This window comes from Neodiprion lecontei, chromosome 5, assembly GCF_021901455.1.
Source record: "Neodiprion lecontei isolate iyNeoLeco1 chromosome 5, iyNeoLeco1.1, whole genome shotgun sequence".
In the NCBI taxonomy this organism is placed as follows: domain Eukaryota; kingdom Metazoa; phylum Arthropoda; class Insecta; order Hymenoptera; family Diprionidae; genus Neodiprion; species Neodiprion lecontei.
Genome location: NC_060264.1, coordinates 33,878,903 through 33,904,919, shown reverse-complemented (window position 1 = coordinate 33,904,919; position 26,017 = coordinate 33,878,903). Strand labels below are relative to the sequence as shown.

Here is a 26,017-nt window from a genome sequence, read left to right as displayed (position 1 = left end):
GTGAGTGTGAAGTGGGTGAGAAAAGTCGAGATGAGATCTCGAGTAAAAAAACTATAGGTATACATGTAGACACGGATATGTGTAGTTACACGCATGCACACCTACCTGCTATACCTTGGCAAATAATATTTTTCACGGTGAGAAGTTGCGTGACGGGCGATCAGTCACGGTGTATCCGATCACCGAAGGGGGAGAAGACTCGTTGTCATGGTGAGGCTAAAGGAATGGAGAGGTGCGGATTAGATATCCTCAACCATATATATGTGTGCGTATGTGTGGATGTATATAGGTGCCCAGGGTCCCTGCTGCGTACATCTACTGTACATCAGAATCGCCGCAAGTCGGTACAGGAGTCCCATAGCCAGGCGATACATCATCGTTAGGCGACTTTAGACATTCACCTATTTCGGCATTGCGTCACGTTGCTTTCAATCAGTAGAATAGAGACTATATTTTACCTTCGGTGACACTGTACCTACGGGCTGATCTTTAAGGTTAATTGTGAAGAGAGTGACAGAATAATGGGATTTAGTCGTTGCTCGGAAGTGAGGTCTCGGTACAAAATGTAAATACCACCTACGTATAACTTCTTGAGCGTATCGAAACTGTCGATTAGTAATTGATACTTGAATTCAATATGGCCGCCTTCGTTATCGCTTCACTTCCGATTTTATTTCGGTGATGCGATCATTTCCAGAGCTTACCAAATGGCAAATTTATCGTTTTCGAAGATTTTATGTCTGAGGTTACTCGAAAAATGAGGTACGCAATTGACATCATGCAAACTGTGTCTAAATCAGATGTATGTATGTTACGAAGACCAGGTATTTTGGAATTTGTAGGTTATATAATGCCACGGACTATGAAATCGCATTAATAGATGACAGCACGTGAGAATTCTTGGTTTGTAAAGTGCAACAAGCCTAGCGCGTTGTACTGAACTTCAAATCCGAAGAAAAGAATCAGCGAAGCAACAGAATAAAGTTGCATGGGCAATTCAAGCATTCAGGGAAGGACTGAAGAAAAGTTTTATAGCTAATTTAATTCTATCTGTAATCCATAACCATCAGTAAGTTAGAAATTAGGTACGGATAGAAATTAGCGCCACTTTCCGAGTTAACCTAAATTCGTAACGCCTGTTTCTAAGAACACAACATGGTTGTCAGGGCGTGAGTAATTTATAAAGCAAAAAAGAAAAGTTTTTTTGAAATAACCGAAATTCTTTGGTTAAAAAAAACATTCGTTCCAGGTATTTTTTACATGATAATTGTCGTAAATGGCATTCGACTTGGCAATGCAAATTTTAACACCCAAAACTCTGCTTCTCCTTCATCAAGTGATGAGAATTTTTCCAACAAGGTAAATAATACTTTTTTTCCGAAGTATTCAGCCAAGTTGAATGAACATCAGTTGCTACGAGAAATCTTCTCTATTTCATTTTCTCTTTGCGAAATACGGATGAAGGTAAATAATGGAAAAAAAAATGTAATACAAGTAATCGTTCTGGTGATATTTTATATATTGACATAACATAACTACGCCGACGTGTACATTAATGATTGTCGGTTTCATTTTGTTAGCTTCCACGATTGGTTGCATATATTTGATCGTTGAGAATTGATACGTATATATCGTAAAGTATCAGTGCTTTCGTACACAAGAATTAATTTTAAGTAGTTGAAATATATAATATTTTATATTCAAATTGTACAAGAATACTAATATTAATAAAAAAAAAAATTGTGTGCATTGATATTCAATTATAATTCTTAGTTTTCATGTACAGAAATATAAATACTTATACGGTGCACAGCAGCAAGATAGGAATATTGTGTGTTTCAATTGGTTATACCAATTTCAAGTGCCATACGGCATAATAAATAAAATCATTGCAAATGCCACGATTTTCACTATTGGAAATACTTCCGATTTCCAGAATCATTCTGTTAAATCCCCAGAAAGTGCGTTCATTCTCTGTTACGAGAAAAAAACCTTGTCACCTACGAATACAGGTTATACGTATTTACACCTGTATTATTTATTGGAATGTCGATTATTGAGTAACAACTCTATATAGGATAAAAAAAAAACCACAAAAATATCATTAATGGGTGGTCATATAAATCTAATTACGTGGCGATATACACGTATTCATGGTTCATGTATGCATAAAAATTCATCGTAATTATTATCAACATTGTTGCTAATCTTCCCATTATTCGAAAGTTATTTTCAAAAGTTGTGATTTGCCAATGTTCCTTGCGACATTTACCCTATAACGTGTGTGTACCTAAATTTTTGAAAAAATATGCCCTTAGTACCTAGATCGCACATGCGAATGCTTATACGAGACCGAATGGAAAATTTTTAAAACATACGATAGAACGTGGTAATAAATAAAGACGAAAAAATACTATTCCACGTTTTGTATACGCTAACCTATCATTAACAATATTAACAACCCATTACGTGACACGCATTATTCTCTAACCACCTACAAGGTGGATTTCACTAACCCTTGGGACCCTCATCTCATGGGGTTCCAAGTTTTTCTGATAAAAGATTAGTAGGAAAATTGTTCTAAATTAGCTTTCTTTTTTCCTTAATTTGCTATATCATCACTTATTTCTATGTAATACGTCTTCTCATAACATTTTCTTGCGCCAACGATCTTTGGATTTAGTTCGTGGCGGAGGATTGCATCGTGTCAAGAGCGTGCCTCTGATCTTGTTGAACAGTCTTCAACCATTGCTTATGCTCGCACAGATAAGGATACAACGGCACAACAAGTACACTTATATCGTCGACTGACGCCATCGGCAATATTTTCATTTCTTTATCTTCGGGATTTTCAACTTTCCCTCGCCACACGCGGCCCACCAATCGTCCTCGCGCAGCCTGCACCAGCTCCTGAGCTCCCATAGTCAGACTGAGAAGAGAAAAACACGTTTTTTGTTTGCGGGTGAAATAAAATTTGGACAAATAATGGAGCTAATTGTACCGGTATTCCAACGACGGAGTATCGGGAGCGACCGTCTTCCTCAAAATGTTAGCTGCCTCCTCGTCTGAAACGACGTCCCAGAGTCCGTCAGTGGCGATGATTACGCAATCTCTCTCGCTGAGATCATATTCCTCGAGTTTCAGGGATTGCACTTCAGGTTGGGATGACAAAAACGGTTTTATCGTCACTCCCGTGTTCGCAGCCTTTAATCCGTGGTCTCCAAAGCCCCTAGTCACGCCTATAGTACCCATTACTCTGCTCTGTGGAAAAGTATTGCCCCGCGTTTAGTGTATACGCCTTGTTTCTTCCGTTTTAATGTTTTCATCCGTTCTTGAGGGTTGCAAAATAAATTCACAGTTACCCTTTTTCCACGTCCAGAAATGAGGGGCAGTTTCAGGTCTGAGTGGGTCAGTGTCTTCAAGGCCCAGCCCGTCATGTAAGGTTCTCTGTAAATGACGTGAGAGCCCAGTTCCCGCTCTAGTGGACGCCTACGGAATTCGAGCGCGGTAAATTGGCCCCTCAGCAATTCTCCTCCCCTCAAAGAACCCAGGGCTCTTACACGATCCGACTCTGAATCAGGTGTATGATCCCGCGTCAACGCACGTTCTTGCTCACCAACCACCAATATTGCTCTGTGAAATGTTTTTAATAGGTTCTTTAATGTCGACATTGTCAAAAAAATATGGCGTTGGAAGAAGGTAATTCTCTACCTGGAATCACCAGCACCAGCTGCGTACAAAATGCCGTTGAGAAAGAGTATCGTGATGGCTGTGCAACCGCCGCCTCCTTTCTGTGATTGCAGTTCCACCATTTGATCCATTTGATTGTAGGCAAGCTCAATAGCACCTACAACCAGATCCCTGCCATTGACTAAACCACCTTGTTTCTCACTGAGTAGATGCTCGCCAGGTATGGAAGCGAGCTTTTCCTGAAAAATAAAATAAGTCACCAGTAGTACAGACTAATATTCCATCATGTTTCTGTGAGTCAAAGATTTTGTAACTTACATAAATTATCCTGTGGAGATGTAGCCTTGCCGTTAAGGCCACTTGGTATCCAGCATGACCATCAAACATTGAAAACATTATGTAGGGCAGCGTGATGTTCGAATCGACTAACTTTAAATCCCCACGGGTCGCAGTTGCTTGATCCTCATTCCAGGTACTCTTACCAGCATTAATGCACTCTGCATAGCCTGCGCACCAAGGCAACCGACTCAAATCTCTCGGGACAATTATAGGTCGCACTCGATGGTCAGCGCTTACCTAAAAAAAATTATCTTTCAAAATAGAGTTAAAATAATAAGGGAACGTGGGAACATGTGCGATATTATATGTTTCTAAGGTTTAAAACCTGTGTCTCTTCATTGGTAAGACCCAGGAAACTTGGTCTGCTATAAGGTTTAGTCTCAACTTCAAAGACTAGATTAGAGTTGAGAAAATCTGTTCCAATTTCACTGTCCGATTCAGGCGGATACTCGAGTCCTAGTTCACTGGCCCCGACGGCAGTGAGAAGCGCAGATTTGAATCTATTGAACATTGTTATGTTGTTGTTCGCTTCGTCTTATCGCGAGTTTTATTTTCTTGTCCTGAAATTGTTTATTTGCTTTATTTGTTACTACAGGTTATAGGTTAAGCGTCAAATAGAGGACGCATTTTTCCCTCTCTCAGTAAATGCAAACATCTTCTTGTTCGCGTTAATGTTTCGACCGTAATGGCTCGGATTCTTTAACTAACACTAGTAATTTGATTTATTAAATTTTACTACTACACATCTAGCTGCAGGTTATGACAGCCAATTGAAGTTTGACGTTTCGCTCGATGGTCAACAGCACCCATTTTAATATTACCACTTTACCCACGGACTTACATATAGGACTCCTTACACCATACATACAGGTCTCTGGAAAGTAGGGAACTTTTTTGGAGTGGGGGGTGTATGGCTTGGTGAAGCAAGTCAAAAGCAAGGTTATTTAGTTCCTGTTATGACCACCTGAGTCGTTGCGTTCTAGGACGTGTTATGTACAGATATATAATCGAGGAAACTACACGAGAAAAAAACCACACCTATATTACAACGATCCTACCGGCCAGGCCAATAACTAAGAAAATGAGCTTCACCAAGTGAATCACCCTCCACCATATGAGTTTTCAGTGGGCTGGTTCTTTAATTAATGTGAAAATACAGAATCAATCCCCAGACATGTGCGTAAAACAGTCACTTTACCAGCCGTCTGCCTCGTGTTCCAGGTAATAATTAGGCTTTCCGTTCGGTGCAGCCATCTACGACCCCTGAAAGTTACGAACATGATTTATGAATTACGGCCATCTTGTTTACCATCTTGTACCGAACGAAGCCTTCGGAATAATCGGATTGGCTGTCTGCAGCCATGTTAACAACCATTTTTCAAAAAAGGTATTTCTCAGCTTTGTATTATCTATTTTCTGTCTTTGGACCCCTGCTTTCTGTTCTTGACTAATCATCATCCATCTTTTGAGCAATTCATCCTACTCTTTTACAGTTCGTGTATTGTTTGAGGATGATACAATTTCATTACATACATTCAGATAATCCTTGATTTCCCGCTCTTTTTATGCTGCCAAACTCGGTAATCGTTCAGTGGTACCCTAATGTATCGTATTTTTTTTTTTTTTTTTATTTTCTCTTGCCTTCGGTTATTTACTTTTTTAGATATCCGTCGAGGATTCTTGCATTCCACAGTGTCAAATTATTTTTTTCATACAATAATGTAATTTACACTGTTTATTCGATTTGGGTAAACAATGCAATTGCATAGAATCCAATCTTCGATTAAGAAATTGGCAGCACTGAAATGATGTGGCGTCTCGGTGTGAAACACGTGCTGGCAGATCGCTTACGACGCTAAATGCCGACCATTCGAAGAATTTGATACGCAGTCGAAGGTTCCTCGGTAACTGAGTAAATAAAGCTTCAAATTTCGCGTCGATTCTCATTGTAACGGTACCTGCTGTCATTTAAACGTAACAGTCGTTCGAAACAAACGTTGTCTGCTCGTTTTGAGAGGTCGTCCAACTGTCACTTACCCAATCGCGGGAGATTTGAACAGGTCAAGTTTAAATAAGTTCTTTAAATGATGAATTTTAATAAATCTATCACAATTTCGACTTCTTCTCACACTATGCTTCGACAGCTGGTTGTCTTGATATTCGTGATAGCAAGTATCGGGCTTTTTTTTTACCTAAATAAAGTGCAGCCGCATTATTACATCGATGAGATTTTCCACGTGCCTCAAACGTTGCGCTTCTGCAACAGAAATTTTTTCGAGGTAACTCTTTTTTATGTCAATATGAAATATAATTTGTAACAAGCTTTCACAAATATTAGAAACATACGAATTTCAGTGGGATCAAAAAATCACCACACTTCCGGGGCTCTATCTGATGGCCGTCGTACTTTTCGCACCACTCAAACTTTGCAACACTATCGTTTTGCGGGGGATCAACTTGATCGGGACGTTCGCAAATTTCTTCGTTGTGTATCAAATACTAAAGTCAAGTATTGAACGGCGGCAATATGGCGCTAAACAAAAATCACACGATCAGAGACAACAATGGACGATCCTCATAGCCAGCTTAAACATCGCTATTTTACCACCCCTGTACTTCCTTCTTTTTCTTTATTACACCGATGTCATTTCCACCAATTTGGTGCTCCTCATGTACCTGTTTTACATAAAACGACGATTCAAAACATCCGCTTTTGCGGGTAAGTTAATCAATCACCTAAAATGAGTTTAAAAAAATGAAGCAACAATTTTTCTCGCATCATATTTACTGCTGGTTTTCATTTCCCAAGGTGTCTTGGCCGTACTCTTCAGACAGACAAATATCGTCTGGGTTGCGTGGATCTGTCTCGAACTCGGAATGGACATACTGGAGAAAAAAAATCCGAACCGAATCCACAAAAGCTTCAAAAACACTCCAGCATACGTTAAGGTGAGTAGTTGATTGGCCCTTCGCAAAAAAAAAAAAAAAAAATAACGATTCAGTAAGAAGACAACGCAAATAAACATCGGAGAAAAGTATTTGAATCAAATGTTTACAACTTTCTAGCTGAACGGCATTTTTCCTCTGTTTTCTAGCTTCTCTGGGATAATGCAAAGGAAGAAATTCTGGGTGGAAGATTTACCAATTTGGCGGCAGAAATATTCGGTGTACTGTTGCCGTACCTTCTAATCGGTTTATCCTTCGCGATTTTCATTCTCTGGAACAAAGGCATAGTCCTTGGGGACCGCAGCGCCCATGTAGCCACATTTCACGTGCCTCAAATCTTCTACTGTTCGGTATTCTTCGCCTTTTTCTCCTGGCCATACTTCATCAGTCACGTAATAGACTTCTTGAGATTCGCGAAGGCTCGTTGGGGCCTCACCACTCTTGCCTTGCTTCTAGTCGGGATAATTGTCCGCTACAACACCCTGGTGCATCCCTACCTCCTCGCCGACAACAGGCATTACACCTTTTACGTTTGGAACAAAACTATCGGACGATATTATTTGGCCAGATATCTCTTCGTCCCGATTTACGGGTTCTGTCTTTTCGCCACTTGGCGGGCTCTTCGTCATCTCCGATTTCTCTCCCAGATCGGCTACTTTATCGCAACGTTCATAGTGCTCGTTCCCCAGCTCCTGCTGGAGCCCAGATACTTCTTCATTCCCTACATCATATATCGTATCAATTCTATCGACAGTGTTAAACCGTGGCAATTGTTCGCCGAGTCATTGACGACCCTACTAGTCAATGCTTTTCAATTCTACGTATTTTCGACCAAAGTATTTTACTGGGACGACGACGAGTATCCGCAAAGAATCTCGTGGTAGTTGCGATCTTGTTCACCTAGAAAAGAAACTATTTTTTTTTGTTGAAACGGGGGAAAAAGCTCTCGAAAACGACTGATTCTAGGCATTTGTGTACGTATAACTGTATTGTTTAATGGTTTGTGAAATGGAATAAATGAACAGAAGAAAATCGAAGTTCGATAATTATATTTATTTGATTGCTATTACGTTACGTCTTCCAATTTTCATTTCCTCCTTCGTAGCAATTTTTTGCTTCTCATTTTGTTTTTGTTCGTTTATTTTTACATAGTATGTAACAATCTCACCATAATTTGGTAGGTTTTACCTATATATTAGGTTAAGATTTATCATGTAATGTACAAATATAATACACGCCTCGCTCCTATAATATTACTTTGGATTTCGCCTAACTCGATCGTCAATATGTTATATTCATTGTTTTTCCATTCGCTGCAGCTGGCGAATTATTTACTCTCAGGCCTTAATTATTTATTAATTCACTCATTTATTTATTTTCAACTAGGTATTCGTTACGATAATCAAAATGGTTTTCAATCTGAAGCATTGCGTACCTACAAATAATTATTGTGTCCGTAACTTGTATGCACCGGGGTTAGTTTATAACGTCCCTTAATCACCAATTTCATAATCGCGCTCCATTGAACATTCTTTTCAACTTTTACATTTATTTTATTTAAATTCATAAATTTCAGAGTTTTCGACGCTGACGTCGCGTAACTACCTAAATATAATGCTAAAAAATGTTCAACTCTTTTTTATTTATTTTTTTTTTTATCTTGTCATTTACTTTCTTCTCTCGTATCGTTTTCCGTTTTCAATATTACCAATATTCTAATACCACGCATAATTCTATTCTTCGAATTTCATCTCTCAGACAATAAATACTATACGGATATGTCCAATGTAAACCGCAAATTACAGGCAATTAGATCGCACCTTTTTTTTATCGAATTATTGTTACCGTTTATAATTAGTTACGCGGCTGTTGCGCCTTTTGTCCTGTTCTCTCTATTCTCGTCAAGAAAAAACGAGATACCATTGCCCTTATATTTATCTATCTCCTCTTCCATCTATCTGTCTACCTATCTATCCGCTCACTTTTGACTTCGTCAACCTCGCATTCACCGACGAAACGATCTTTGATATGCGCAATGACTCGCGTCGAATGAGGTCTTGCTAAGCAGGATCGACGTTACGACGGAATGAAATCATAAATAGGTACGTAGAATTGAATGTTGACTGGCTAACCGTTAGATACGTTTTCAAAATACAAACCGCGGTATTAATTTACAAAATAAAAATAAAACACAATTCGTACCGCACCGAATAACGAATTTTGAATTAGTATCTCCTCTCGATTAAATTTTACCTCTAAAAATCGTACAACGAATCACGATTTGTTAAAGCTTCATAGAAATATCACGTATTGTAAAGATTATCGCCGTTCTTTGCTAAAATCAATTACACCGATTTTTTTCTCACCGTTGCTGATTGTTTCAACATATTGCTTTTGAATTTAAATTTACTAATAGATGTATAAAAATATAGTAATAGAATGTAATACCCATATGGCAAAGTCCAAGTGTTCCTGATACATCATTACCTCAGGCAATCACTTTTGAAATATTATTATAATCAATTTCATCAACATTTAAAACAAGTCAGTTTCAAGAAAAACAAATAATCGAGCCATCCGGTACTTGCCGAAAATCGACTAGCGTATTATCGTCAATCGAATATTCTAACACTGACAATGAGATTAAATCCCGCGATATATATTTACTCCGATCATTTCGACCCAACAACATGCAAATAGTAACGTATCCATTGTCAGTACTAATTTATGTTGGCGTGACTCGTTAAAGACAAATTGTAAAGTCGACCCTGATTTCAGTATGTCAGCATTATAACGTATAGTAATAATAATAGCACTGCTCGTTTTTAGGTATCTATAGTGTAGGTACGTTATATCTTGAGTAAGGAAGATACAGCTTAGGCACTAGGTTTACGACGCGTCTGTGTAAAAGTGATCAAAGACGGCGTCGTCTAGTTGAGACCGATATCGATTATCGCTATACCGCGCCTCACATTTTATCATACTATTTGTTGCTTCAATTTGATCAAATTCGTCGAAGCGTATTTCTCCTTGTCGAGGGCCGCACTCGGCTCGTTCTTCTTGGTTTGCGTGTGCCAGGCGAGAACTTGGCTGCAGTTATCAGCCAGAAGCTCTATTTCGCTCGGGTTGAACGGCGCCAGGCTTTTCAGGAATCCGTCCTCCTCGTACCCGGGCCTGAACGGCATGCTGGCCTTTGGTCGCTCAAGCAAAAACTTGACGCTAACTGCAAAACCTGCCATATCAACGGGGAATTTCCGTCCTGCCATCCAACCGTCGTAGAAACCGATGAACTTTCCGTTCTTCACTATCGGCGTACTTAGACCGAACTTTGTGCAAAGGCCAACTGGCCACATCGAGACTTTTCGAGTTGTGCGGATCTGAAATTATGCAATCGAATCATAATGAGAGTGAAGTTCGTAACGTTAATGTAACGATTAAATTTAAAGAAAAATTATTATTCCGTAACTGTAGGATCGTCTCGAATTGAGTAATCTATTTTTAAAAACTGGAGTGCATTCAGATTTTGAAAATTAAACTTTTTTAAAGACGTTCCAAATTTTCGAGACAATGATCTTAGTTTCAATGTTTCGTTACGTTAACGTTACTAAGTTCAGTCTGGTGAATCATACGTATTTTATCAGAAATCCATTACGAAATTGTAATCAAAGCAGCTTGTAATTATCTGTGAATTGCACGGAAACAAACGGTTCGAGAAAATAAGGGTTACTCGTCGTCACCTGACGTGGTATGTTTTTTGTCATGAATGATTCACGGTTTGGAAGACCTTCGGTATTTCTCCATAGCAACAACTGATATCGAACGGTACGATCAACAATGCAACTGCATGCGAGTCCTGCATTAGAATCGATTGGATCCGATTCGTAATTTCATTGGTAACCGCTGCTCGAAAGTTTTCGATAGTTCGCGTAATATTAACGGATAAATGGGACAAGTTCGATGAAGTTTTTTTTTATACTCTACAAAAAGACCATCTTATCTTTTCGACATTATATGATACGAACCTCGTCGAACAGCTTAATGTCATAGGTATTGTCGTCGTCGGCAAAATAAAAAACTCCACTCGTCGCATTTGCTCTAATCCATTGAAGACCGCGATTCCTGTTCGAAACTCCCCGAGGTTTTGCACCGTTCTTCTTTTTGTACTGCTCGGGCATCGGGGCTGGACAGGCAAAATAGTGGGGGTTAATGTCCGAAGTCACAACCGATGACTTCGATTTGATCACACTCATTTGTTACAGGTTCAACAAACACCTTGATTATCGGAATAGTATATTTTTGACCAATGAGTAAAGTCTGAACACTCCTGAAGTTGGGCATGGACACTTGGCGCCCGGATTTCATGACTTGGACTCGCCTAACGAGTGACTTCAAGGGATTCGAAGTAACTTTATAATCAACTTCACATGACTTTTCGTGACTTCGTGTGATTCCAATTTACTTTAAGTAATTCCACGTGACTTCAAGTGATTCCAAGTAAATTTAAGTAACTCCATGTGACGTTTCGTGACTTCAAGTGATTACAAGTAAGTTTAATTAACTTCACGTGACTTTTCGTGACTTCAAGTGATTCCAAGTAAATTTAAGTATCTCCATGTGACGTTTCGTGACTTCAAGTGATTCCGAGTGACTTTGAATAACTCCACGTGACTTTTCGTGACCTTAATTAACATCATGATTTCACGACTTCAAGTGAATTTGTGCGATTTCACAGGACTCTTTTTACGCTGTATACCTAAGTTCAGGAGTGGTTGCCCCCTTGTCCAAATGTCGTAGCGATAAGTTAATTCGGATCTGAACCTGATATCGTGACCTGGGGTAAAGTCATCAAAAAAGCAAATGCCAGAACCATAACTCACAATCAGAAGAGAAACTCACCAACGAGATGTTCATACTTGAGTCCAGTCCTTTGGAGGAGGTCAGTGACTTGTTGAGTGGGGGTATGAGCGTCTTCGATGACGAGCCAGTGGACGTTCTTCACGAGCATCAGAGTGTGGGCCATTCTCGTAAGTTCCGGGACTTGTTCCGGACGACGATACGTCGGGGTGATAACGTAGAGGGGGTTTTCATCGGCGAATTTATCTGCGGCTGCCACGACGCTGTTGATGGTGGTTTGTGCAGGGGTTTGGGACAGCAGCCTGTCCTTTCCGCGATTACCGATCGTCAATTTGTTCAGCTGATTCAGAATTTCCTCGGTCAATTGGACTCCGATTTCGGGCCCGAGGCCGTTCGATTTTCTGACCGCGTCCACCGCGTATCGAATCTGCAATCCGGATCATATTGAAGTTGGTAACGTTATTGTAATGATTCATGCTGAGGACACACTGTTAATTTCGTCATTTTGGAATTGTCTGAAATTCAGTGGACCGTAATAATGTAAAATACACTCATATTTCGAAATCTTAATTCCTCAAAGCTCATTGTAAAATTAAGAAAATCGTGATTTTATGCCCAATGTTTCGTTACGATAACTTTTGTAATTTCAACCTCGTCAATCCAAAAATGATGATGCCGCGAATGACGAAATAATGTATAAACGAATGTGCAAAGATTCAATCGAAATCGAATAGTGAATCTGCATTAAAAAATTTTTGTAATCTTTTGAGAATGATTTCATCGGATTCATAGAATCTGTCTTACATCGTTGAACTCATCTCGCCTGAATTATCAGAGAGTCTTGCGGACAATCTTACGTAACAAACATTAATCTCAAAATTCTCTGACATAATTTTTACAAAATGAAGTCCATTATAATTTTTTACGTAGGAACAAACGGTTGTAGAAACAAGCGATTGGTCCCTCTACAAATGTCCCTGGAAAATTTTGGTTTCTTTTTCTTACCATCCATCCATCGTGCTAAAATTCACGTACCATTTCTTCGGTGAGCTTCTGGTGCGCGATGCTGCAACCGTAGGTGTCGCTGTTTACCGGTATACCATCAGGACCATCCGGGGGTTGCCCGGCATTCAAATCAAATTTCAATGCGGGGATTTGATCAACTCGAATCCCGAAGGACAGGTGATACTGGTAAAACACGAGGCAGATACCGACGAGGGCAATCATGCCCATCTTAAGAGCCGGTTTCATCGTGCGTGAACCTGAAAGAATTACGATGTTCAAGGAGGTTTCGAGGACGTGGAACGATCAGGTTGCATTCCAATGAGAACCACTACTTTCTACGATGACGTATTCCAAGGACGTCGGAATCAAGCTTGGAAACTGTAGTGTAATTCTGAAATAGACATAGAACATAATTGCTGGCACATAACCATTTCCGGAAACGTAGGCAGTCCGGAAACAGTAGCAGTGTGGCAGATAAAAGATAATAAGGGTGAGTCAGTGGAAGATATAACTCAAGATCAAAGTTCAGTGAAAGAATGAAATGATATTTAAGCTGGTGGAATAATACAGAAAAATTCATAAGTATGTTTCGGAGGCATTGCTGTAAAATAAAATTGTCTAAATTCGGTCAAAAGACGCGTTGGAAAAAAATTTTGAATCATGTTTTTGTCAGTGTAAGAATAGTTGTTTCAGATTTCAGCGTATCGACAGTGTAGCACTAAACTTATACAACGATGAGCAGCATTACCAAAATACACATGCGTGTGTCAGTCCTGCAGCATTACATCTGACGTTTTTAAGTTGCGCGTAAACGTCTCACGTGCGCAGCTAAACTTTTCGCCAAGAATTTGAACGAGTTCACTTGTCTCAATTATACCAGTTGAAATTCGTTTATCATAATTTCTTGTGGTTTCCCTGTAAGGTCACCGCTTCAGTCCGTCGATAACCTCGTGCAACATGATTGCCTGGCGTACAATTAGACAAAATCACCAAAACAGAATTGAAACTGATAACTCATACCGCCCAGCTCACAATCAATAAAAATACCATCCGTCGTGATAGTATACGATACATCGCATGAGCGAGAAGACAAAATAAAATAAAAAACACTCGTTCCCAGATCGGTGGAACATAACTTCGAACCTCCGACACGACTCTTCGCCGCAATGCACCGGATCAAAGCTAATTTAATAACTTTACACGGTACATCTGTTCGTGTGAAACATGAGAAAAGGAAGCGGTAAAGTAGACACCCTTGACCTGAAAAATGATTTAACCACCCTTTCCGCTATCGTTTTATCTTTATTTATTTTATTGTTTATTTTTTCTTTTTTTTAAATGTCCCGATACAATTCTCCCGGTATAACGGTGCAGTTGCTTGTTATTTCGATCAACGCTTGTATAATCTGTCGACGAATCATTTAAAACAAAACCTCAAATTCCAACGTTCTATTTCACAATTTTATTAACAGTAGAAAGAAAAGAGTGCAAGATCGCCTCTCTCGCGCTACGACGCTGCCTCTAAAAATATTTCGCGATGCAGTTTTGCCAGCAGCATGGCTCTGCTACCGAAAACCTCGAAAGAGCGACGCCGCGACGAGACGCTACCCGACCAGCTGTGGCGGTACTGACTACTTACTGACCGCACGCCTAGAACCTCAGGAGGCAGTCGTTTTACCGGCTTGAGGCAATCGGACGGCTGAAACGGGGCTCTGAAATGCGGCGAGTGCCGCCTTTCGTTTCGAACTGCGACGGTGTCGTCGTGGCGGCGGGAAACGGTGCAAGTACACAAATCATGATTCAGGCCGAGAAACGCGTCGACGAAACGCAACGCCGGCGGAGGAACATCGGCCACGAGATTCTCTGGAACACGCGAAACTGCTGCAGGCTCTGGCTGCGCCGTTTCGATCGATCCCCCCACCCTCCGTCCTGGCAGACACCATGTGTTCCATCCTCAGCATTTTCGCCGCTCTCCCCTCCACGTCCTCAACCCCTCGACCCCCACCCCCCACCCCCCCTACTGGGTATTGATCTCGACGGTGAGGAGAAACTCCGCTAATGCTATACACCGTGTTCTACGTGTTCGGATTATGGATTAATGCGTGTTCGAATGAAGCAATTAACCGGCCTAGTTGGCGAGGAATCGATTATAATTTATATTCATTATGTCCGGAGGTATGAGTCATTTGTGTTTAAATTGTTCGATTGCTGTAACCTGTGGAGATGTCTGAAAAAATATCAAAACGGAAGATGTTGGGTTACGAAGGGTGAAATCACCCGTTTTTGTGACATAGTAATTATCATAGACAAGAGATATTGTAAGAGCTTTCACATCTCACAAAATGATGTAAGGTTGATGCGCCGACCAACATTTATTGTAAAAACAGTCTTGTTTCTGACTTACGTCAAGGAACGTCTATCGCTAATGAAAATATTTTTCACTGCTTAATTTAATTATTTATACCTGTTGGATCATTTCTTTATGCTCAACCAACCCATATTTTATTTCCTAACGCCAAGTTCGTTACAATATATTATAAAAAGTACCGATTTTCGGCCAAGCAACTTCCTTAATTGAAGAGGAAAATTAAAAAAGCCTCTAATTATATATTTTGTAGCGAGAGAAAAATTCGATCTTTTCGGACCGAGCGTAAGTTTGCGATATTAGTCGTAGGTGAGCCGAAAACGAATATTGCAAATACGCGTGACGAAAGCAACGTTTCCTCATTGTTGTACACGATTATTTATGTAAAAAAAGTACATTAACATCATGAGATTGTTTTGTGCTTCTCTGCTTTATACCCATGGAAAAATGAGATGTTTTTGGTTTTGCGCATAGACCCAATTATCCGTTTTCTCCTAAACCCGTCGCTGAGGATCCCGTGGCGTCAACTTGTACAGTTCGCGATAAAAATTTTTCCGAACAACACGAAAAATTATTCAATTATTATCGTAGGTACCTATCAAGGTTATCAAAAGTTTCTTTCAAATCGATTGATTTGAATGTGAAGAGTAAAAAATAATAATTAAAAAAAAGAAAAAAAGAAAAAAAACGACCAATTGTCAACACTTTTGGATATTGACCTTGCTACCACAGGGTTTATTCCTTTCTCCTTTATTTTTTCCCACTTTCATGTATCACAATAGTTTGAAGAACTTTAGTGACCCGAAGATAATTTACACACATTCATAATAGATAACATTTATAATTGAAACAGGTCCGATTTTTTAACCACTCACTATCGGACTGTTAAAATGCAAAATTGGCGTTTTAGCAACTTTCAGTTGAATCAAGTTAAACATACACGTTGAAATTCTGTCAGTTCCCTGATTCCGTTCTGCATCCAATTTACTTTTTAATCAGACTGTATCCGCGTACCTACACAGTTGCAGGATGAATTGTGCAGGTAGCCGAGGGAAACAAATTTCCCAAGTATTTCTAAGAGAAGCTACTGCGACAATATTCTTGAATTAATCCGCGGTAGGTGTCACCTTATCTCTTTCTTGCATCCACCAAGACGTTTTATACTCATTGTCAGCCGTATCGTGATTATCGTGCTCAAGTTTATATCCATACGATACCCGTATGATGCGTCTCTCCAACCCTACATCTTTCAACGCGTAATTAAATACGTCGAAATGCGAATACCCGTAATCTTATTTCAGTTTTTCTCTTCGTTTATACCGATCCAGCTATGTACAATGAAATTGCAGAGCTATAACTTAAAGTTTCTTTTTCTTTTCTACTTTCACATTACAGTGAGACTAAAAATTGAGAAATTGATTCTAGTCACTATTCGCCTTAAGAGATATATTCGATTTGTTTCTAACTGATTGTGAGAAAGAATAATTTTCGTCGTAATTAAAGGGATGAAAAAGAGAGAGAAAAAAAAACACGCTCGAAATCTTTCGTCGCTAATTGCTTCTTTACCTTATAACATTGTATACTTTTATCTCGTACTGTACTCACGACGGAGAAAAGCATACCTGGGTAGGGTCAACACGTTTCCTAATGTATATGCAGGAGTTGAAAATTCTCCACTGCGTTTTAATTTACAGCTCGCTGCAATTATACACTAATAATAATTGCTACGCTGAGCTAACGAAATTAATTGCAGCCCCTCAAATCTCTGTACCTAGCGTACGAAGCATTGTATGTTGCCTGTTGTTTCTTGTTCTTTTTTTTTTTTTTTCAAATTTAATTTCCATGCTCCCAATTTGCCACGCGGTGTAATTATGCAATCATCTCCTCTCTACGTCCACCGAGAGTTTTTCTAACAACGAAACGATCCCTGCCTCTGATTCCGGCAACCGTAGTTACAGCTCATGTTCATATCGAGCACCGTTTCCCGCCACGATAAGGCCCCTCCAACTCCTATCTATACTCTGTCCGGCGAGAGATCGACACAGCATTGCGAAGGTTCGGGCGAGGTGGGGGTCGGGTGGGAATAGCGGGACTCGCCACTCATTGTCAGTATCGTCTCTCTAGTTTCGCACATTTGTGTCCTACGCCAAAAGTCCACGCTCTGTAACATGACTAATAGGTGAAGTAATGTCAACATCGTGGTCTCATTATATTCTACTTGCAATTTTACAATTCCAACTCACTCGCTACTCTGTACCGACTGACGTTCGACGGTTTCAAATCAACCGTTAGATTTGAAATTAACCGTTAAGCGCTGGGAACAAGCTAATTCCTCAGGTGATGGGGTGATCTCATTAGCCGGCGCCATTTTATTATTCATTCAGTCCCTACGATCCTTACGAAGTGCCGTAATGTTTCGGGTGACTGTTTAAGGCAGGGGGTCTTTGACTGATCGACTCGAATTGACAGGGTAAGCAGGTTGAGTCGGAGTGCCAGCAAAAATTGGGCCCATTTTCGGCGCAGAGTTAGTATAGTACCGATTTCCTCAACCCGTGGCGTTCCTCTTCTTCGATCCTTCGATATATGTGAACCGGACAGCTGTCAACACCTCATCATCACTTAATAATCATAATACATTCGATATTCTCGGTAGGGCCCCTCTTGGGACTGTAGGGGAAGATAATCCCGGTCAGTGCGTTATCCCCTCCACGCGCAACTTTCGTCGTGAGAGCGTCGAGTTCGGAATTCGACAAGCGTCGTGACAAGTCTTGAGTGGGTAGAGTGGGGATGATGTTTGCGGACGGATTTGGGGAAGCGGCTTTACCGATAAGGAGACCTTACACACTTACCGATTTCAACGAAACTTAGGTCGCGTTTAGACCATGACTCGGACTTGAATTTCCCAAAGCAGAGACTCCAAATAGACAGCCGTTTCCGAGAAAATAAAGCTTATGTCTCGCTGCGACAATTTTTTTTTTTTGTTTTTTCGTTTGTGTTCTTTCAATTCTTGATTCCATTCTCATTCCTACATCAGTTACATTATAGATTTATGAAAATTTTACGACTAACTAAACATTGAATTAGCATTTTCTTCCGACAAATACGCTTTTTATCATTTTTTTCGATCTATCGTTTGAAATACGTGCTTTTCATCCGGCACATAGATATTCTATTTAATCTTTCCGTCTGTCCGTAAGTTCGCTTGTAACTCGAGAACTACTGAACCGATTTTGATTATTTTTTTTTCTGCGTATAGCTACAACGTCTGGGCAGATCTTATGCTATATTTCGTTAGAATCCACTCAATAAAAGTAAGAAAGAAATTATATGCAAAAATTGCAGAAATTCATTTTCCTGCCGGTATTGTTTCATTGCATTAATTTTAGGTAATCAATTGCGAGAAAACGCTTCAAGAGCTTCCGATCCAAGCGCGGCCCTGATAAACCTTCGGCTGGTTTCGCCTCGCTTGAATTTGCTGAAGAAATCGATGCAACTCGCTCCCTTCTCCTCTCTCCTTTTCTCCCCGCAAGGTTAATACTGCAGCGTTATATATACATTGACACGACATGCGGAAAACAATTTCGACACGAGAAAATTTCGGAAATCAGAGTCTAATTTTTCCAATAAACTTTTCTTGTCTCGGGATTCGTCACGCAGCTGGGTCTTTTATATAAATAATCTTGCATTAACTATTTTTTTTAGCTCGTTGTATGTGTCGTAAAAAATTTTCTAATCAATTATAAGCAAATCAGTTATTTCGTGAAAAGGGTCAAAAAGGAAAATTCTCAAGGATCAAGACCTTCTGTGTGAAAATATCGAATTACCAACTGGCTGATCCTACTATTCCTTTCGCATAAATACTATAAAGTTTGCAAACTTTTAACGAATTTCCCTGATTCTCAGAACTTATACTGAGAAATAATTTTTGGTTTCTTTCAAAGATATCCATCTAGCACGTTTTGTAGAAAATTTCATACGAGTCAAGTCTCAGTATTTTTGTGTTTTTTGGAACCCAAGAATTATGTCGTAAAATCGATTGTCAAGAGTCTTTTTCGACTGATTGATACATCAAAAACTAAAAAAAAAAGAGAAAGAAATATATATCGTTAGACAAGAGTTGTGTAGAATTGATTTCGCTTTTTTTGATTACACTTATGCGTACACAGAGAGCATAAAAGAGCAAATTTTGCTGAAAAATGCAAGGAAAGAGGGACACATCAGGTATTTTATTAAGATATCCTTCGTAAAATGCAGAATTTACACAAAAAACAGTGAAAACCACTGTTTCAAAGTAAAATCTGTAACTTTTACAATAAAAAATATGGTTGAAATGAGATTTTTTTTATTAAAAACCTTCATGTGTCCCTCTTTTCCTGCGGTTTTGAATGAAATTCCTTTTTTTCGTTTCTTCGTGTAGAAAGGATGGCAGGATATTTTTGTTTCGTGTTAAAAAATAATTGAAATTATTTATTTCGTTGCGCCGTAACAACGTGTATAAAACATAATGCCAAGATTTACTCACGGTAACATAATTTTGGCTGTCAAAGCAAAAATTCATTCTCATCTGACAAGGCAAATTTTTCGCACCGTTTCGTTTTCACTTATTAATTTTACGTCTCGTTTAGGATCGATTACGTTGCATCCCGAGGGTTCAGAATCGTCCGTTTCTAATCTCACGTTACGAGTTGAGTAAAAAAAAAAAAGTTACACCGAATTCATGGTGTAACGTTTCAATCTATGTCATGACGTAAGCATGACGTAGTTAGGAACTAAATTGGCATTGAAGAGTAGCCGTGAGAATTTTTTTATTCCTGAACGGGTACGCAATCATTCAAGTACAGACATTTGAGGAACATTCACGTACTCAGAGTTGGATTTAGCATTTTCATAAAGTCGATTCACTTCCCCCAGATTTTCTCGGCATGGCACTCTGATGACAATTCAATTGTATTATGTAATGTCGCGAAATTTAAACGCTAAAATTGAGGCTCGCTGTTTAGAATCGTGAAAAAAGATGTTGATGTAGAATGAGCTTTCATTCGCAATAACGCGTGCTTTTTTTAATGACCGCCTAGCATGTGATGGATAATTTACACTACGATGAAAAAATTCGTCGGACGTTGGTGAATTAAACAATTTACCATTTGAACGACGTTCATTGTCCTCGAGTTGATGTTAAATTAGTTACAAATACATGGATACAGATTACTAATAATTATTTGACAACGTTTCTGACTTTGATGTTATTATAGAGCCATTTTGGAAGGAAGGAAGTGATCGGAAATCGATCTAAATCTATTTTCAAAATAACATATTGTAACAGATATTTGTTGTATCATTCTTAAATTTTAACTCACAAACTCTAGTACTGTGAACATGCTAGTTACTGATACATATTTTTTAAGAAATCACAAGTATGATCGTAAGTTTAACTTGACTAAACAAAACGACAAATCTTGTTAAAATCAGATATAGTCTAGGATAAGCGAATGACTAGTTAATTAAGCATTTGTTATATCTTTTTTAGTTTGAAGATGGTCGGTATGTTCACATGGTAAATTATATCATTGACCGACATTCGACCAATGTTTTTCTTCATATTTACCACCTGGTCACAAATTTTCAACTAAACAAGTTAGACCGCTAAACTTGTCTTCATTTCTTTCCTCCTACTCTCTTCCCTTCATCCTCACGCTCCTTATGCTGCAGCAATTTTCCATTTTCAATTTAAAGCTACTCGAGTTGACGGCCTACTTATACCCAACGCATATTTCGCACCTCTCGAGAATAATGAAAAACGAATACACGAGTTCGCAGCGTATAATATTCATACATTTAATTTAAAAAATCGTAGAAAAAAAATTTGAATATAAAAAAAAAAGAAAACATAATATTCGCAATAATTCGTATTGAAACATTGAATATGCGAGTTCGCAGATTTGATCATTTATTTTCTAACCTAATTTAGTTCAGCACAAAAATTCGAGAGAGCCGAATTTGATGAGTAAAAAAAAAAAAGAAAAAAAAAAAAGTTGTAACAAGAAAATTTTTCACCTTCAAAGAAACAAAAAACTTACGTGAATTTGCGTTGAATTCTTTTACCTGTAATAAGTTTCGCCGTCTCGAAGGTTCTCCGATCACCTGTCGAAGGTTATATCCAAGAGTTCATATATTGATTAGCGTTCGATTTCCTTAGCACTGAACAAGTGGTGACGGATGTATAAGCCAATTTCTTATACGACTTAGGTCCTCCGTCTATACACCTCAAGAATATTACCGTAATTCTTTTTTTTTTTTTTTATACTTCAAGGTTTCCCGACAATTTTTATAAGTGCACAGGTGAACCTCGAAACGTTATAAAATCCAATTCAATATTTGTGAATTTCTCTTGTAACGAAACCTTTTTCCCCGATTACCTACAGATAGAACGAAACTGATTAATGGAGGGAAAGAAAAAAATTCTTCACGAATAATTATTTTCCGCGTGACTTGTAAAATTATTCCTCATACGATGTGTGCAGGCGATGCGTTTAGCTGACCCGTCAGAAGACCTCTCACCCCACTACCGAAATGTCTTCCTGTTTCTGCGACAACGCTTCGCGCTCAATCAGAGTCAGATAATGGCATAGAATGCGATAACTTTTATAAACCATACGTTATAAATTCATGCGTATAAAAAATTTGAATCATTGGTAACCGCTGATTCAACGGAGACAAGAACGCGAATTGATTATTACATCGTTATCCCTTGACCAAGGATTTTATAGGTATTGCTTTGCAATGTAATATCCTTCGCACGATCGATGATGGTAGAAAAAATTGTTATAATTTTTTACCACGAGTTGCTGCGAATTATTTAATATTTTTTATTGGTATAATACGTTGTGCGATTTAACAACTTTAATAAATTTTTATGAATAAAAATGAAACAGGTAAATCGTGACGCTAACAGTCCAAGACAAACAGAGGCGTATAAAACCGGTTTTCAACATCGCGCGTAATTCTTCCTATATACCGTGTGAAATGAGCTATTTGTAAGCTGAATTTCACGTACCTATAAAAAGATAGAAATACGTGTATACATGGACGGGTTTAAATTACACCGAGAAAGAGAGAGAGAGAGAAAAAAAAAAAATAAAAAATAAAAATAAAGTCGACGTTATACTAATTATTTTAATCTGTGATACAAAGTGAAGGCCGACTTTTGTTTTTCTAATGTTGAAGAATTTAGAGAATGTAAGATTCCGCGTTGTTATGTTTTCAGACGTGTAATCGTGTTCTTGAAATAGGCGATTTTCCGGTGCATCGATAATAAAAACAAAAAACGTCACGCTTTACAGTTGCGAATAATTTTGCGGCAAAATATCTCTCACTTATTTACATTCTCTGTTCAAACAGTGAGGATTTATTTTCTTATTATTATTAAAAAATAAAAATTAAATTATAATATTCGCATTCGAATTTAATTTTGCCAATTTGAAACGAATTTTTCGTCTCAATTTTTACCAGTCGTCAAAATGAATACGGCGCTTTTACAACACGGGCCTGAATTATTATGGCTAAATTATTCGTTTCACTGATATCTTTCCGCAACGGGATTATGATGGTATCGCGTGTCAGGGGTGGCTTTAAAACCGTTCGTAGAACTCTGAAACGTGGTAAAATTATAATAAATCGAACCTTATCCAGCGCCTCGCGATAACGAATCTCGAGCTATAGATTAATTTTTCATTATTCAAATCAGTCTCGTTATTACGAGTTGTTGCAATGCATTTTTTCCCCGCGATCCGTAAAATATATTATACTTTTTTCTTCTGTCACAAAGAAATCAAGCGCTTATAACTCCTCAACTACTAAACCGATTTTGTTTATTTCTTTTTTCTGTGGATAGCCACAGCGACTGACTAGAATTTAGGCCATATTTCGTTACAATCGCATCATTAATTGCGGAGATGTAACGATATTTGTAAGCCAAGTCGAAAAAGGATCACAAACTTATGCGAACGCTCGCTAAAGTCAGGGAATTATGATGGCTCATAGGGGAAATAGCACATTATGTGACAAGGGAATAAAGTTGACTTTTAACCCTGCGTTAAATGTAGGACTTTATTTCCCACTCAACTCTGGCCATGATGTTTATTTGAAAATTGGGACTTTTGAATTATCATTTTAGAAAAAAATTTACCACTGTCGTCCCACTTTTGAGGTAAACAAAGTTAACTTTACGATTCAGTCGGGAATAAACGTACTTTTTTTTTTACGAATCATTTACAAACTTCAGCTGCGCTTCGTAATTTCAATTAAACTGACTTTCGGAAATGGTATTGTTGAATTTCTAATTATGTGTCTAAAACGAAGCAATATTATGTGTTTTTTAGACCCAAATTTATATACCCAAGGCGTACAGTTTCCGGAGCTTTTGATCATAAAAACTGCCCAAGATTATCCAAGTTTCTTGTTAAAAATTCAGCGAATTCTGAATTTTTTTACAGGAAAAGTCAGGGAATTTTATACGAGCAAAATTGTCGCCACCCTGTAAAGTCTTACAGATAGAGGACTAGAAAGTTACGTTCAAAAATTTTCTAGATCTCGACGAGCTTTACAAAAAAGTCCGCTAGAGCCTATGTCTATCTCTAATAATTTCGTCACAAGATAATTTTGAAAATATTAGCGCTATTATTGTATACGTTAGACTGGGCCACAAAAAAACGAAGAATTTTTTTTTTAATGGTACTGTGAAAACATTGTTCATGAGGACAAATAAAAATTATCCTGAAAGTTTGAGCCCTTAATATTAATATTAAGGGGTGTATCGTTAAAGCTATTGATTTTTTAACAGTTACCGCATTTTTTTACCCAAAATCCGTCAATTATGAATCTGAAAAATTTTATCAATCAATATTTTTGTGGGAAATTAAATTTCCTACAAAAAAGCTCTCCTAGTAAATTGGCGTAGATCGAGCCGTTTCCTTGTAATCGTGCCTTAAACATTGATTTGTTTTTTTCAAATTTTTGTTTGAATTTTTGATTTTTGTAATTACCAGAAAAATCAATATTTTCATAGATCAAGCCATTTTTTTTGTGGAAAATTTGATGCTCTACAAAAAAGGTCTCTTAACATTTTTCATGAAATTCACTCCTTTAAAAGTTATTCGACATTGAAATTGTATTCAAAAGTAATTAACCGTTGATTTTGCGCTTGACATAATTCTTTTCACTTGCTTGACAAATTTAAGACTTAAATGTTGAAAATATTTTTTTTTTTCTCGTCAGATGGCTAAATATTTTTCAAAAAATCGAAATTTATTACGATATTATCCAGCTAAAACCTCTCTTTATCTACATATTTTTATTTTTACCGTATTTTACCAACTTAAATAGTAAAAAAAAATCGGTTTCTCAAGTTATTTTTTTGTGCAGTTATTATATACTATAATTTATAGTTTTTTTTGGCCCAGTCCAGTATACCTACAAGCCAAACACAGTGTTCCAGTTTACATGACAATAACCAAGAAAATACCAACCACTAATTGTAACCAAGTGAAAAATGTTGCTTTTTTTCAATTCAATTAGAGGAAGAAACTGACGTGAAATAATTCAAAAGTGTTCATCATCTGTGAGACGCGAAACGAGAACAATCAATTTTTCATTCACCTAATTAAAAAACAGCGTCACCGTTCACTTTTGAGTTGTTGAAAACAAAAAAAAAAAAAAATTGTACGATGTAAACCGCGTATATAAATATAAGTTTATCACGCGCACCTAATTACTTACCGTAAAGTGAGGCATGATTGTAGACAATTTCCAAGTGACCAAATACTCTTCAAAACGTACAGCTGTTGTCACATTTCTTCGATCTTCCATTTCTCCGGTTGTATATTTTCAGTCTTACCGCGTCTTAATTAATCGTTAACCTTATTGTTATTACTCTTATTATTATCATCATTATTATCAATGGTATTGAGCCTTTCTTTCATCAGTCAATTCTCCGTCTATTTTGCCCGGTAAACGCGGCACGATTTTTTACAACTGACCTCTGACAAACAACAACGTCCGTGTAAGGTGTCAATTGGCGTGAACAGAAAACGGTACCAACGGTCGCCTGTAACGAGCCACGTGTCGATACGCAGTGGTCATTATAAGCCCGGCGGAGAAAATTGAATATACGGCTATTTTGTCTCTGGGGGGGGACGACAAAAAAACGTCCCGTACTGGCATCCCCTTTCGACAAGCACGGAAACCTCGACCGCCATTAGGAGAAGCGCGGAAATATTACGTCATTCAGAGCGCATGTGCACAACAACAACACCAGCCGGCTCTTTTCCTTGTCGGATATAACAATAAGAAGGTGTGATTTTTATTGCGGAGTAAGATGCGCGGGAGAAAAGCATATAATTAGAAGGTGGAAAAAAAACAAAAAAAAAAAAAAAAGGGTCGACGAATTGGAACGAAACAAAAAGATGAGAAAACAAGTTTTTTAAATGAATAAAGTTGAAATCTCTTACGAAGATATCACGGTAAGTAAGTGAGTATTAGTTTTATTGCTTCGTTTAAAGAAATTTTACAATACACCGTAGATTGATGACGAGTTTAACGTAATTGATATATTGTTGGGTATAAATTACGGGCGGTGATCAAAACTTGGAAGGGTTTAATATTTCGAATGGCTGATGTATCGAAATTTCGAAATATGCGAAAATAAAATGACGAAAATCGGTTTTTGAAAATGTCTGAATGATTAGAAGTAATGCCAATAAGTTTCGTCGTTTTTTTTTATTTTTAATTTTTTTTTTGGGCAACATCAATTTCAAAACGATT

At 38.1% G+C, this 26,017-nt stretch overlaps 3 protein-coding genes and 1 long non-coding RNA gene across 11 annotated transcripts; 2 read left to right on the top strand and 2 right to left on the bottom strand.

Annotated features, from left to right (window-relative positions):
• The first annotated feature begins 361 nt into the window (after positions 1-361).
• LOC124294493 lies at positions 362-1,975 on the top strand. Its single transcript, XR_006904368.1, has 2 exons — positions 362-762; positions 843-1,975. It is a non-coding gene; the product is annotated as an uncharacterized LOC124294493 (long non-coding RNA).
• Positions 1,499-4,895, bottom strand: LOC107217596 (protein phosphatase 1H). 3 transcript variants are annotated; one of them, XM_046739780.1, is made up of 7 exons: positions 4,774-4,895; positions 4,355-4,589; positions 4,009-4,266; positions 3,712-3,929; positions 3,363-3,633; positions 3,002-3,261; positions 1,499-2,929 (listed from the first exon to the last, which is right to left on the bottom strand). In XM_046739780.1, exons 2-7 carry the CDS (start codon positions 4,538-4,540, stop codon positions 2,680-2,682), a joined length of 1,443 nt encoding a protein of 480 aa, XP_046595736.1. In that variant the 5' UTR covers positions 4,541-4,589; positions 4,774-4,895; the 3' UTR covers positions 1,499-2,679. The 3 variants fall into 3 exon arrangements, with proteins under 3 accessions (XP_046595736.1, XP_046595737.1, XP_015510668.2); XM_046739781.1 differs by lacking the exon at positions 4,355-4,589 and having other exon boundaries at positions 4,774-4,864; XM_015655182.2 differs by having other exon boundaries at positions 4,355-4,853.
• A 109-nt stretch (positions 4,896-5,004) lies between these two features.
• On the top strand, positions 5,005-8,212 carry LOC107217575 (putative Dol-P-Glc:Glc(2)Man(9)GlcNAc(2)-PP-Dol alpha-1,2-glucosyltransferase). Of its 3 annotated transcripts, none has more exons than XM_046739782.1 (4): positions 5,005-5,416; positions 6,385-6,748; positions 6,839-6,978; positions 7,125-8,212. In XM_046739782.1, exons 1-4 carry the CDS (start codon positions 5,315-5,317, stop codon positions 7,857-7,859), a joined length of 1,341 nt encoding a protein of 446 aa, XP_046595738.1. In that variant the 5' UTR covers positions 5,005-5,314; the 3' UTR covers positions 7,860-8,212. The 3 variants fall into 3 exon arrangements, with proteins under 3 accessions (XP_046595738.1, XP_046595739.1, XP_015510631.2); XM_046739783.1 differs by having other exon boundaries at positions 5,319-5,416; positions 6,368-6,748; XM_015655145.2 differs by lacking the exon at positions 5,005-5,416 and adding an exon at positions 5,535-6,308.
• Positions 8,213-8,565: 353 nt separating this feature from the next.
• Positions 8,566-25,461, bottom strand: LOC107217591 (galactosylgalactosylxylosylprotein 3-beta-glucuronosyltransferase P). Of its 4 annotated transcripts, XM_046739784.1 has the most exons (6): positions 14,474-14,697; positions 13,583-13,799; positions 12,865-13,091; positions 11,872-12,256; positions 10,998-11,155; positions 8,566-10,352 (listed from the first exon to the last, which is right to left on the bottom strand). In XM_046739784.1, the coding sequence occupies exons 3-6, from the start codon at positions 13,078-13,080 to the stop codon at positions 9,954-9,956; spliced, it is 1,158 nt and encodes a 385-aa protein (XP_046595740.1). In that variant the 5' UTR covers positions 13,081-13,091; positions 13,583-13,799; positions 14,474-14,697; the 3' UTR covers positions 8,566-9,953. The 4 variants fall into 4 exon arrangements, with proteins under 4 accessions (XP_046595740.1, XP_015510659.1, XP_015510660.1 ...); XM_015655173.2 differs by lacking the exons at positions 13,583-13,799; positions 14,474-14,697 and adding an exon at positions 24,974-25,461; XM_015655174.2 differs by lacking the exons at positions 13,583-13,799; positions 14,474-14,697 and adding an exon at positions 21,302-21,320.
• Positions 25,462-26,017: the final 556 nt, after the last annotated feature.

Excerpts from the sequence above, each read along its gene's own strand:
- LOC107217596 (XM_046739780.1), bottom strand. The coding sequence starts at position 4,540 with ATGTTCAATAGATTCAAATCTGCGCTTCTCACTGCCGTCGGGGCCAGT. Across the intron at positions 3,930-4,008 it reads ATCTCCACAGGATAATTTAT|GAAAAGCTCGCTTCCATACC; the intron begins GTAAGTTACAAA and ends TTTATTTTTCAG. Across the intron at positions 2,930-3,001 it reads ACTCCGTCGTTGGAATACCG|TCTGACTATGGGAGCTCAGG; the intron begins GTACAATTAGCT and ends TTCTCTTCTCAG.
- LOC107217575 (XM_015655145.2), top strand. The coding sequence starts at position 6,114 with ATGATGAATTTTAATAAATCTATCACAATTTCGACTTCTTCTCACACT. Across the intron at positions 6,309-6,384 it reads GCAACAGAAATTTTTTCGAG|TGGGATCAAAAAATCACCAC; the intron begins GTAACTCTTTTT and ends TACGAATTTCAG. Across the intron at positions 6,749-6,838 it reads CAAAACATCCGCTTTTGCGG|GTGTCTTGGCCGTACTCTTC; the intron begins GTAAGTTAATCA and ends TCATTTCCCAAG.
- LOC107217591 (XM_015655173.2), bottom strand. The coding sequence starts at position 13,080 with ATGAAACCGGCTCTTAAGATGGGCATGATTGCCCTCGTCGGTATCTGC. Across the intron at positions 12,257-12,864 it reads AGAAGCTCACCGAAGAAATG|ATTCGATACGCGGTGGACGC; the intron begins GTACGTGAATTT and ends TCCGGATTGCAG. Across the intron at positions 11,156-11,871 it reads CAAGTATGAACATCTCGTTG|CCCCGATGCCCGAGCAGTAC; the intron begins GTGAGTTTCTCT and ends TTGCCTGTCCAG.